Genomic DNA, 13,398 nt, shown 5'->3' with positions numbered 1-13,398 from the left:
CGGCTTTGTCGAAGATGAGTTGATTGAGAAATTGAGGTTTTGCTTCTGGAATCTCAATTCTATTCCATTGGTCTATATACCTGTTCCTATACCAATACCAAGCTGTTTTGATGATTGTAGCTTTATAGTAAAGTTTGAAATCTGGTATTGTGATACCACCTGCTTTGTTTTTTTTGCTGAGGATTGTTCTGGCTATTCTTGGTCATTTGTGTTTCCATATGAATTCCTGTGTTGTTTTTTCTAGGTCTGAGAAAAATGTTGCTGGTAATTTGATGGGTATTGCATTAAATCTGTAGATTGCCTTAAGTAGGATGAACATCTTCACGATGTTGATTCTTTCAATCCATGAGCATGGGATATTTTTCCACTTGTTTGTGTCACTTTTGATTTCTTAGAGCAGTGTTTTGTAGTTTTCATTGTAAAGGTCTTTCATGTCTCTGGTTAGGAAGATGCCAAGGTATTTCATTTTTTTTGTGGCTATTATGAATGGAATTGTGTTTTTTATTTGGGTTTCTGTTTGTTTATTATTGGTGTAAAGAAATTAAATTCTCTTTTGCACATTTATTTTGTATCCTGAGACTTTGCCAAAGGCCTTTATCAGTGTAAGGAGGTTTTTGACAGATTATCTTGAGTTTTCAAGGTACACAATCATATCATCTGCAAAGAGAGATAACTTGACTTCCTCTTTTCCTATTTGGATACCCCTGATTGCCTTCTCTTCTCTGATTGCTCAAGCCAGGACTTCCAATACTATGTTGAACAGGAGGGGTGAGAGTGGGTATCCTTGTCTTGTTCCAGTTTTCAGGGGAAATGGTTCCAATTTTTGTCCATTTAGGAGTAGGCTGGCTGTGGGTTTCTCGTAGATGGCTTTTACTATTTTGAAGTAGTTCCCCGTATGCCTAGATGTTCAAGGGTTTTTATCAAGAAGGGGTGCTGGATTTTATCAAAAGCTTTTTCTGCATCTAATGATATAATCATGTGGTTTTTGTTTTGACATCTGTTGATGTATTTAATTACATTTATGGTTTTACGAGTGTTGAACCAGCCTTGCATCCCAGGAATGAAGCCTACTTGATCATGATGGATGATTTTTGAGATATATTGTTGAATCCAGTTTGCTAGGATCTTGTTGAGAATTTTAGCATCTATGTTCATCAAAGATATTGACCTGTAGTTCTCTTTCTTTGTTAGATCTTTACCTGGCTGGGGTATCAATGTGATGTTTGCTTCGTAAAATGATTTGGGGAGAGTTCCGTCTTTTTCAATTACCTGGAATACCTTCAGGAGGATTGGTATCAGTTCCTCCTTAAATGTCTTATAGAATTCTGCTGGTAAGCCATCTGGACCAGGGCTTTTTTTTTGTAGGTAGTTTTCTTATTACGTAGTCGATTTCCTTGATTGTTATTGGTCTATTTAGGGTCTCAATTTCTTCTTGTTCCAACTAGGTAGGTTGTGTGATGTCAGAAAGTTCTCCATTTCCTTAAGGTTTTCAAGTTTGTTTCCATACAAGTGTACCTAGTAGTCTCTAATGATCTTTTGTATTTCTTCAGGGTCAGATGTGACTTCATCTTTTGTGTTTCTGATTGTGCTTATTTGGGTTTTTTCTCTTTTTTTCTTGGTCAGTCTAGCTAGGGGACCATCGATCTTGTTTATTCTTTCAAAGAACTAGCTTTTTGTTTCATTGATTTTTTGCATTATCTTTTTGTCTTCTATGTCTCGGATTTGGGCTTTTATTTTGGTGATCTGGATTCTTCTGCTGAAATTAGGGTTTTTGTGATCTTACTTTTCCAGCTTCCTCAGGTAACTTGTTAGGCTGTTAATTTGTGTTCCTTCCATTTTCTTCATGTGTGTTTGCAGGGATATAAATTCCCCTCTTACTACAGCTTTAAGGTGTCTCAGATTTTGGTAAGAAGTTTCTTCATTTTCATTTGTTTCCAGGTATCTTTTGATCTCTGTTTTGATTTCATCATTGTCTCAGGAGTTGTTTAGCTTCATGCTGTTTAGTGTCCATGTCTTTGTGGGTTTTGTGGGGACCTTGTTGGTGTCAATGTTTATTTTTATTCCACTGTGGTCCGAGAAGGTGCATAGTAGAATTTTGGTCCTTTTAAATTTGCTTGTGCTTGATTTATGGCCAATTATGTGTTCAATCTTAGAATATGTTCCATGCGGTGATGAGTAGAATGTGTATTCTGTGGTCTTTGGATGGAGTGTTCTGTAGGTATCAATTAAGTCCATTTGGTCCAGAGTCACATTGAGGTTCTGGATCTCTTGTTGATTTTATGTCCTGATGATCTGTCTAGGGTTGTGAATGGGGTATTAAAGTCCCCAGTTATGATGGTGTTAGAGGCAATATCTTTCTTTAGTTTTCTAGAAGTTGCTTTATGAAAGTTGGCACACTATGTTGGGTGCATATATGTTTAGGATAGATATTTCCTGTTGATGGAGTGAACCTTTTATCATTATGTAGTGACCCTCTGTATCTTTTTTAATTTTTGATAGCTAAATGGTATTTTGTCTGAAATTAGGATCATGACTCCTCCTTTCTTTTGTGTTCCATTCGCCTGAAAATTTGTTTCCCATCCTCTTACTTTGAATCTGTGTATGTCCTTTCTAGTGAGATGGGTCTCTTGAAGGCAGTATATTGTTGCCTAGTGATATTTTATCCATTTTGCCATTCTATGTCTTTTCAGTGGTGCGTTTAGTCCATTCACATTCAGACTAATTATTGAAATGTGAGAGTTCGTCCCTATCATAGAGTTGTTATAGAGTTGTTGTTCTTCCACTTGGTTTTTGTGTCTTTCTTTTGGTTTTGGGGTTGGTTCATGTATATTTTATTCTTTTCCCTGTACTCTTGTGAAGAACATTGATCATTTTTCCTTTTCTTCTGTGTTTAGTACTTTCTTAAGTGTTGCATGTAGAGGTGGTTTGGTGGCAGCATGTTCTTAGGGATTGGATATCTGAGAAAGATTTTAATTCTCCCTCATTGATGAAGCTTAGCTTGGCTGGGTAGGTTATTCTTGGTTGAAATTGTTTATCTTTTAGGACTTTGAAGATAGGGCTCCAAGCTCTCCTAGCCTGCAGGGTTTCTGTAGATAAATCTGCTCCTATTCTTCCATGATAGGTGATCTGGCCTTTTTCTCTTGCTGCCTTTAGGATTTTTTCTTTAATGCCTACTTTGTTTAGGTGAATTATTATGTGTCTAGGAGTTGGGCTTCTCATTTGTTGTCTTTCAGGGGTTCTCTGAATCTCTTGTGTTTGAATTTTTGCATCACTGATTAGATAAGGGAAGTTTTCTTGAATGATCTCATTGAAGGTTTGTTCCAGTGTGGTCTCTGTCTCTCTTTCTGCCTCAGGAATGCCAATTACTCTTAGGTTCGGTCTCTTGAGGTGATCGCTCATCTCTTGAAGGTTTTGTTCTATCTTTCTGAACTTGTTTTCTATGTTTTTAAGAGTTTGAGTTAGTTCTATATTTTGGTCCTCAAGCTCTGAGTTTCTTCTGCTTGGCTAATTCCGCTTTCCATGCTTATCATTTTGTTATTTATTTCATTAACAGTATTCTTTATTACTGTTATCTCAGATATCAGCTCCTTCCTAGTTTCTTCTTGTGTCTCCTCAATTCTTTTTAATCTCTCCATTATTGTTTTGATATCTAGGTTTGTAGTTTGAGATCCTTCATTCTGGGGGCTCTTCATTGTTTGCATTCTGAAGTCAGTTTTCTCAGTGTCTGCCCTCCCAGGGGTCTGGGAGAGACCCATACTCTTCTTTTGGTTTTTCTTCATTTGTGTAGATTTTTCTCTCTCTCCCCCTTTTCCTCCCTTTCTTTAATTCTGTTCTTGAGGGAAGGTGAGGTTGCTTTTATTTCTCTTCTGCAATATCCTGTTCTTCCTTATGAGGGTCTTCTGCCTTTGTTCACTTTTGAGGTTGGAGTATAGGCTGCATTCTGTACTTTTTGCAGTTTTGAGGTTTAATTGAGAGGGAAGCTGTGGTTCAGAATGTATATCCTGATTCTAGCATCTACAAACAGGTGTATGAGCACACTGGAACCTATTTTCCTCTGCCTTACAATCTGTCTATTCAGCAGTATATAGTCTTGGTTCCTAGATTAAAATGGGGGTATAAAAGAGGAAAATAATGGAGGGGGGGTCAATAGGAAGTTAGAGAGAGAGAAGAATGAGAGGGAAAACAGACATACATACCAACTATCAGGTGAGAAAGAGTCACAAGGCCAGAAAGAAGTGAAAAAAGACACGTAAGAAAGATTCCCTAAAGAATACTGATAGCTACACAGAGACAGACCAATATAATCATGAAATTGTGTAAGTCAGAAAGCAAACAACAAACGTGATCAAAATAAACAGTCAAAATGATAAAATCATAAGTCACAATAAGAGATCAGACTAAGATCACTTCAGCTCTGATCTCCGGCCTCTCCCCTTTGTTTTTCATTGCAGGCAGCTAGATTTACTCACAGTTTGGGTTTGGCTGCCTGGGAATTGCTTTTATCTGATTCAGCTTAGGGGTGGGGCTTTGTCTCCTGTTTAGTGACATTACCTTAGGAACTGAGGTGGAGTTTGTTGATAGATGGCAGGGCAATAGAAATCTCTGCCTGGAGAAAGGCAGAGGCAGATTCTCTTTCGTAGATCCCTTCCTCTCTGCTTCTCTGGGTCCCCAAGCTTGTGATCACGTGCTGAGTGCCTCAGCTCCAGAGCTCAAGCTCCAACGGGCAGGCAGTGAGCAGTAAGAGTGGCCCTGGGCCCCCCAGAGGGTACTTCAGCCAAGAATGGGACTGGTGTCTCTGGGGGGCGAGCACCCAGAGCCTCCCTGAGTGACAGGCGGCTTGGTGCTGGGTGCCAGGCGAGAGACGATGTATCCAGGGAGCAAGCTGAGACCCGAGACTCCCATGCACGTGGTGGAACAGCAGCAGCAGGGGGCCACAATATCTGGCCCTGCATGGGACTGAAGGTCCCCAGGCCTCAGACCAGCACGGCTGGTGGTGGGCTGGGGGATGGAGAAACAAAAGTAAGAGTCTTTTTGGGAATTCATGTTCAGAGAATCTCACAAGTTCACCTATGCCGTCGCCATCTTGTTCCCCCTCTGTTTTCTGTGTTTTTAACAGTTTGAGTTAGTTCTATATTTTGGTCCTCAAGCTCTGAGATTCTTTCTTCTGCTTGGCTAATTCTGCTTTACATGCTTATCAGTTTGTTATTTATTTCATTCACAGTATTCTTTATTACTGTTATCTCGGTTATCAGCTCCTTCCTAGTTTCTTCTTGTCTCTCCTCAATTTTTTTTAATCTCTCCATTAACGTCTTGATATCTAGGTTTGTTGTTTGAGACCACACATTCTGGGGGCTCTTCATTGTTTTCATTCCAAAGTCAGTTTTCTCAGTGTCTGCACTCCCAAGGGTCTGGGAGAGACCCATATTTTTCTTTTGGTTTTTCTCCATTTGTGTAGATTTTTCTCTCTCTCCCCTTTTCCCTCCCCTTCTTTAATTCTGTTTTTCAGGGAAGGTGGGGTTGCTTTTACTTCACTTGTGCAATCTCCTGTTCTTCCTTATGAAGGTCCTCTAGCTTTGTTCACTTTTGAGACTGGACTGTGGGTTAGGGGCTGTACTTTTTGCAGTTTTGAGGTTTAATTGAGGGGGAAGCTGTGATTCAGAATCTGTATGCTGATTCCAGCATCCACCAACAGGTGTATGAGCACACTGGAACCTATTTCCCACTGCCTTACAATCTGTCTGTGCAGCGAGACAGATTTGGTCCTGGAACAAAAGGAGGTACGAAAGAGGAAAATAATGGAGGAAGGGGGGGTCAATAGGAAGTTAGAAAGAGAGAAGAGTGAGAGGGAAAACAGGCATACATACCAACTAACAGGTGAAAAAGAGATACAAGTCCAGAGAGAAGTGAAAATAAAAAACACGCAAGCAAAATTCCCTAAAGAATACTGGTAGCTACAGAAAGACAGACCAAAAAAATCATGCCTTTTGATGCATTTTCCCTAACACAAACAGTTAGCATAAGTCAAAAAGCAAACAAAAGTGAGCAAAACACACAGTCAAAATGATAGAATCAAAAGTCAAATTAAGAAATCAGAGTAGCTTTGGAATCTTTCCTGAGTGTCTAAAATCTCTTCAGCTCTGATCTCCAGCCTCTCCCCTTTGCTTTCATTGCAGGCAGCTAGATTTACTCGCAGTTTGGGTTTGTTCTTTTAGCCTGCTGCCTGAGAGGTCTGTGATGCTTAGTTGCCTGTGTCTGATTCAGCGTAGGGGGAGGGGATTTGTCTCTTGTTTAGCAATGTTACCTTAGGAACCAAAGTGGAGACTGCTCGTAGGTAGGCAGGGCGATGCAAATCTCTGCCTGGAGAATGGCCGAGGTGGCAGCCCCTCTTTCGCAATCCTTTCTCTCTGCTCGTCTGGGTCCCTGGGTGATCCACTATGATGGGCTGTGGTGGCATGTGAGGCACCGGGGATCAGCTGCACAGCTGGGTGCTGGATCCGGGGTGCCACCAGCAGGCTGGGATGGAGGAGGGAGTCAGGAATTCCCTCCTCTGGAGCTGAGACCCTGTGATCAGCACCTCCTTAAGATATGCTGTTCTCTTACACAAGCTTGGGGTCGAGCGCTGAGTGCCTCAGCCAAGGTGGGCCCAGAGCTCCAGAGCTCCAAAGCTCCAAAAGGCAGGCAGTGGGCAGCGAGAGTGGCCCTGGGTTCCTCACAGGGTACTTCAGCCAGAAATGGGACCGGTATCTTTGAGAGGCAGGCTCCCAGAGCCTCCCTAAGTGACTGGCAGCTTGGTGCTGGGTCCTGGGTGAGATGATGTAGCCAGGGAGGGAGCCGAGACCTGAGATTCCCGCACAGGCAGGGGTCACATATAGTGGAGCAGCAGCAGCGGGGGGCTGCAATATCTGGCCCTGTGTGGGACCAAGGGTCCCCGTGCCTCGGACTGGTGCCCCTGGCGGTGAGCAGGGGGGTGGGGGAAGAAAAGTAAGAGTCTTTTTGGGAACTCACGTTCAGAGAATCTCACAATTCCACCCATGCCATCACCATCTTACCAGAACTCCCAGCTCTTCTTTAAAAATCTCCCTAAGATGTTGCTCCGCCCCCCTTCCCCCCACCAGGAAATTATTAGCGTTTTCTTCCTCCAGAGGAAACTTGACACTCCTCTATTCCTGGGCTTGTCACACACTATTCATATAGTTTTCCCACAGAATGTTGGCCACTCAAGAACAGTGACTGCTCTCTTTATTTTTCTTCCTCCAGGTCCCATTGAGAACATGGGGGATGGGAAACGTTACGACACGGTTTTTAAAATTGTGGAGAACTATTGATATATGAGGCATAAAATCAATTTAGTGGAGCAAAACTAACTTTATCCCCCCTGAAAACAAAAATAGAATAGAAAAGATCAGTGTGCTTTCCGTGTGCTAAGGGCTTGTCCATGAAACTTTATTTCTTTCATATATAGATTCATAAATGTGTGCTTTATATGTGTGTATATTTACACATATGCATCCTGGGTAATGATGGAAAATGCATTTTAACTGTAGATTACATTTTTTTTTAAGTTTAAGAATGACTGAATTAGGATATAGATTTGGCTTCTAGAATAGAGAAACAACAATGGATTAAGATAATATAAATTCACACCCACGTTCATAGCAGCATTATTCACAAAAGCCAAGAGGTAGAAGCAGCCCAAGTGTCCATCAAAGATAAACAAAATGCAGAAGATCTGTACAATGGAATATTATTCAGCTGTAAAAAGAAAGGGAATTCTGACACATGCGACCACATGGATGAACCTGGAGGACATGATGCTGAGTTTAAAAGGCCAATCACAAAAACGCAAACGTTGTATGATTCTACGTATACGAGTTATCTAGAATAGTGGGAAGTCACAGAGACAGAAAGTAGAATGGCGATGGCCAGAGGCTAAGGGAGGGGAATGGAGAGTTGTTTAATGGATACAGAGTTTCAGTTTTGCAAGATGAAGAAGTTCTGGAGAGTATCTGTGCAACAATATGAATATATTGAACACTACTGACTATATACTTAAAAATGGCTGGGCTGCTAAATTTTATATTATGTGTAATTTACCCCAATTACATTTTTAAATGGACAGTAACAGACATAATAGAGGTTTATTTCTTTCTCAGGTTAAAATACATAAGTTGGACTTCACAGAGCCCTTAGGATTCCAAACTCCTTCCATGTTGTTTGCTCTGTTATATCTAGAACGATGCATTGTCTGTTGGTTTTTCTCCAGGATGGCTCACCACTAGAGCGGCCTACCAGGAAAGGAAAGGCGGAAGGAAGCACTTGCCTTCTCTTTAAGGACTTGTTCCAAGCATTAAACATTACTTCATTCTAGCCAGAATGTAGCCACACTTTGTCACAAGGGAGTCTGAGAAACGTATTCTTTAACTGGATAACCAAGTATCCAAACTAAAAACTCTGTCACTCCAGAAAAAGAGGAAAAGAGATGTTGGCGGACTGTTACCATTTGTGCCATTTGTTGCGTGCTCGCCTAAATCAGTTGATATAAACCTCAAAACATACTTAAGATGAAAGTAGATTTAGCCTCATGAATCAGATGAGGAGACTGAGGTTCAAAGAGTTTAAGTGACATGCAACAGTAATGTTGTAGAGGAAGAGTTTGCAACCAGATTGTTCTTATATCAGGGTCCACTTTCCACTCTTAAATATCTCTCTATAGTTCTGCTATGGTCTAAATAGCTGTGCTCCTCCCACTCAAATTCATATGTTGAAACCTAATTACCAGTGTGATGGGATTAGGAAGTGGGTGGAACCTTTGGGAGGTGATTAGCCCTCATCAATGGGATGAGTGCCCTTGTAACAGAGACCTCAGAGAGCTGCCTTGCCCCTTCCACCATGTGAGGACAGACTGAGGAGATGCCATCTATAAACCAGAAAGTGAGTGTAACCAAACAGTGACTCTCCTGATGCCTTGATCTTGGACTTCCCAGGCTCCACAGCTGTGAGAAATTCGTTTCTGTTGTTTATAAACTCCCCAGTTCGAGATATTTTATTATAGCAACCCGACTAGACCAAGACAAGATCCTATTATGACCTTAGCCACGTTGACCCTAGTTATTTCATTCCTTAGCCTAACCAGGGTCAAAGAGAATTATGGAGTCAGCGGTTTTCTAAACAAGCCCTTTGAAAGGTTAAGAAGCATTTTATTTCTTTGAAACCTGGTCACGAATTGAAATACAACAAATGAGATCTTGGAGACCATTCCTACATCTTGAAGGAATGCATAAACGTTAGAAAAAAAAAAAACAACTTTCTCTTCTTTTCCAGAAAAAGTCCACGATGAGATTGACAGAGTGATTGGCCGGTGGCAGCAGCCAAGCACAGCCGCCCGGGAGTCCATGCCCTACACCAACGCCGTCATCCATGAGGTGCAGAGAATGGGCAACATCATCCCCCTGAACGTTCCCAGGGAAGTGGCAACTGACACCACTTTGGCTGGATACCACCTGCCCAAAGTACGTAGGCACTCTCAGCCTTAGATCTTCAAACCCCTCTTTTAACTGTGGAAACTTGAACTTGAGAAGTGACATGTATTCTTGTCCTGATAAATCACTTAAACGGGGAAGAAAGATATATTAGACTCATTATAATACTTTTTTTCTCCATGTGTGGTCTTGAGAGCATCAGTTTGACTAGATACTAGTATGTATTGTGGGGAGTGAAGGAGGGAGAACTCCCAGGTCACATATCTTTATGCAAAGACTGGCTTTTCTTTGCTGTACAGCTTCTCAGCATTTTTACTACGCCGATTTACATGTGAATCTTTGTGGCCACACAGAAGGCAGAAATTCTAGGCCAGAATTTGCCCCATAACCCTTTTCTTTGACTTGGTAGAGCATCCCATCAGACTAGGGACCTGCTAGACTTTGGCAAATTCTGCTTCATAATCCTGGGTTTATAGAATATTAAAATATGAAAGGACGTTTGAGACAGGACATTTGAGACCACCTGGGCCAACGTTACATTAATGATGTGTTTTTAGCATAACAGCCCCACAGGTATTTTTCCATCTTTTACTTACAGCCTCACAATGGCGAACTTACTATCTCACAAGAAAGCCAATCCAAGTGTGTACAAGATTATTAAGAAGGGACAGAATGGAGCAAATGCTTATTTAACAATAATTATGTGTCACGGACTATCTGGGCTTTTTCAAAATGCCTTACTCGGTTTTCAGAATAACTGTTATTCCCAGTTTATGGATTGGGAAGCCAAGGCTCAGAGAACTTAAATTTGCATGAAATCTCTCAACTGCAAAGTGAAAGAGGTAGGATCCAGAACCAGATCTGTTCTGATTTTTTGTGTGTGCTTCGCCACGATCCTTCCATGGGAGTTGCTTTACTTTGATTTTAAAAGCATCTCCCTGCAGTTTTTCTCACTTGGTCCCTGTTAAATTTTCTGTCTTCACAAAGGGACTTCTGATCTCACTCCACCCACCACTCTTAAGAGCTCTGCAGACGGCTTTCCTGTGCCCTCTGGCGGCCACTCTCTATACTGCACATTTGCAGTTCCTTCCCCTTGTTCTATCCAACCCTGGTCGGCCTCTGCGGATCTATTCCAATTTGTTTAAATATTTCCAAGTGTGTCGTGCCCAGGGAAGATCTCAAGAGATAAAACTAGAAGCGCTTAGCCATTGGACACTGATTGGTTTCTGTTCCTTCACAGCTGGAAAAAGTAGCTGTTACTTGTACCGTTTCCTTGCTGATTAACCGTCTTGTAGTAAAGGTTGAGGTCTAAGTTCCCCGGGTGCTGTTTGCATTTTTCTAGCAATTCACTAAACTCCAGGGAGCCAGCTCAGCTCCACAGACTTCTGCTACCCCTGATTTTTGTCAGCTTTAATAACCACCTTGGGAACTGACAAATTGAATTAACTATATGCTACTGAGTCTAGGAGCCATGGCTTTGACGTCAAATAAACCTGGTTCAAATCATGGCTCTGCCTCCTCCTACTGTGTGACTCTGGGTTATTTAACCTCCCAGAGCTTCAATGTTCTCTTCTTTAAAATGCATTTAAACCAACCTCACGGGCTCCGTGTGGAGGTAAAATGAGATCATGCCTGTTAAAGCATCTGACCTAGGGCTTAGGATGAAAAGTGTTCAAAGTACAGTTATTATTCTATATTAATTCAACAAATGTTAATTCATTCATTAATTCTACAAATAACCATTCAAAAATTCACAACACACCTGAAATGCTCTGGGGGGCAGGGAGCAAAAAACCAGAAAAATAATCATGCAAGTACATACTTACAAACCATGCTAACTGCCCAAAGAGAGAAACATATTGGGTTCTCTAAAGATGCAGCCTAGCAGGAGTGGTCAGGAAAGCCTCCCCCAAGGAAGTGATGTTTGAGCTGAGAGTTAAAGGATGATTAAGAGTTGGTTTAGTAACAAAGTCGGGACAATGGATATTCCTGGCAAGGCAAACGGCATCTAAAAAGGTATTAAAGCGAGAGGGAACCTGGCATGTTTGAGAAACAGAAAGAAGGCCACTGTCATGGAAGCACAGGCAACAGGGGAGAGTGACCCAGACAGGGGCCAGGCGATGGGTCTTTGCCCTGAGAGCAGTGGGAGGCGATAAGTCCGAGGTGTGAGCAATAGGTGGTGACATGACTGACTGAATCACACTCACAGCTCACTCTGCTTTCAGGGTATAGAGCAGATTGAAAGGGTCAAGAGGGTGCGGGGCATCGCTGCTAAAGAGGTCCAGGCTCGCAAGATGGCAGCTTGGATGGAGGTAGCATGGTGGACATGGGATGGGGGTGACAGACTCAAGAGAAATTGAAGAAAGCATCGACCAGTCTTGATGATAAGTTGGATGAAGGCAGAGTGCGAGAAAGGCTCCCTCTGGCGGACTCCTGGATTTCGTGGTATGCACCTGGACCAGCAAGGGTACCTTTTACTGGGCCACCTGATTGTATGGTTAAGCTTCCTGTGGGGTTGGAGTACGGTATACTAGACATTAGCAGGAAGACGGCAGGAGAAACTGAAATGAATGAGACATCTTTTATCTTTGTGGAGTTGCCACAGTTAACAATTCACCGAGCAGCTGGGTTGATTTTGGTACAGTGTGGTCTGACCAGCTGTCCCATTAATTCTCTCATTGATGTCTACGTGCCTCCTCCCAAGACTTACACTGACCTTTCCCTTTATGAAAGATCCATTCTGCAGTCAAGAGTAGCCGCACTTCCCTGCGAAAGTTCCCAGCAGCTAAATCCAACCTGATGTATAAACTGTCCCAGACAAAGGGGAGGGTGTTGGGCTTGGTTTCAGGAGATGAAGGGTGGGCTGGGGAGGGGAGGGGAGTTCAAGGTGTGGTCAGGCCTGGGCATGGAAGCCCGAGGGCCACCCCCCCCCCGCAGGGATGTATTTAATGAGTCAAGTCCCTGCCTGATCCTTTGCTGTCTTCTCTAGGGGACCATGGTCCTGACCAATTTGACTGCACTGCACAAAGACCCTGCAGAGTGGGCCACTCCTGACACCTTCAATCCAGAGCATTTTCTGGAGAACGGACAATTTAAGAAAAGGGAAGCCTTTCTGCCTTTCTCAATAGGTGAGTTGTAATAAATAGGAGTGTGGGAGCCCCAAGCCCCTCCCTCACCCCTCCCCTGCAGTCCCTTGCTTTTGGTGGAATGTCTCCAGACACCACTACCAGTGCAACTCCATCTGGCTGTTGGTGACAGCCCCAGGATTTCCAGAGCTGGGTAGCGGGCGATTCAGACTGCCCTTACTTCCGAAGCCTCTTCTTGCCTCTGCTGGAGAGTTCAGCGTTCCCCAGTACACTGGGGACAGAGACCCAGACTCTGCCTCTTGTTCACAAAGGAGATTGGGCGTCTGTGCCATCTTTACTGAGTTTTAACGTATTCCAATTTCTTTTAAAGGGACACCCACTCACATGGAAATAGAGCTGATCTATAATAAGGAGATAGGGAGAGGGCAAGGGAAAGGGATACTTATTTACCACATGGGCATCAGTCAGTGACTCTAAGTGCCACTGGCTTAATTAGATTGGGTTCTCTCTATAAATACTTTCTGTAGAGGTCCTTTTGCCTTTTTACATTTTAATTACCTTTTACAAATCCCGTTAATACATTTATATGGTATGCAACTTGAAAGTAAGAAAGAGGATTCAGTGGAACTCTTTCTCTCCAGTTTCTAAGCTAGCCAGTTCCAGAAGAGTATTTGTAACTCATAACATTGAAAAATCAATAACAGGACTTCTTAATATATTCCAGGTATTACATGAGATGTATTGCATAGATTATTTCAAATAAGTTCCCAATTTCTTATTGCCATTAATATTTACTGAGCAATTGTTATATGTCAAGCACTCAGTCCTAAGGA

The 13,398-nt window shown here is 42.4% G+C and overlaps 1 protein-coding gene across 3 annotated transcripts in view; it reads left to right on the top strand.

The window, feature by feature from the left end:
- The window catches only part of LOC103256114 (cytochrome P450 2J2), a 54,281-nt gene that overhangs the window by 24,857 nt on the left and 16,026 nt on the right, over window positions 1–13,398 (top strand). For 2 of the 3 annotated variants that reach the window (XM_008054010.2, XM_021710429.1), the window contains exons 7-8: window positions 9,322–9,509; window positions 12,469–12,607. In XM_008054010.2, the coding sequence (XP_008052201.1) occupies window positions 9,322–9,509; window positions 12,469–12,607 (327 nt within the window). Of the gene's footprint in view, window positions 1–9,321; window positions 9,510–9,888; window positions 10,053–12,468; window positions 12,608–13,398 lie in introns of all 3 variants that reach the window. The other variant, XR_002481731.1, reaches the window with a different exon arrangement.

Source organism: Carlito syrichta, unplaced genomic scaffold (genome assembly GCF_000164805.1).
Source record: "Carlito syrichta isolate Samal-C Ts95f unplaced genomic scaffold, Tarsius_syrichta-2.0.1 Scaffold288945, whole genome shotgun sequence".
NCBI lineage: Eukaryota > Metazoa > Chordata > Mammalia > Primates > Tarsiidae > Carlito > Carlito syrichta.
The sequence above is the reverse complement of the archived record's forward strand: the minus strand, read 5'-3'. Positions and strand labels throughout refer to the sequence as shown.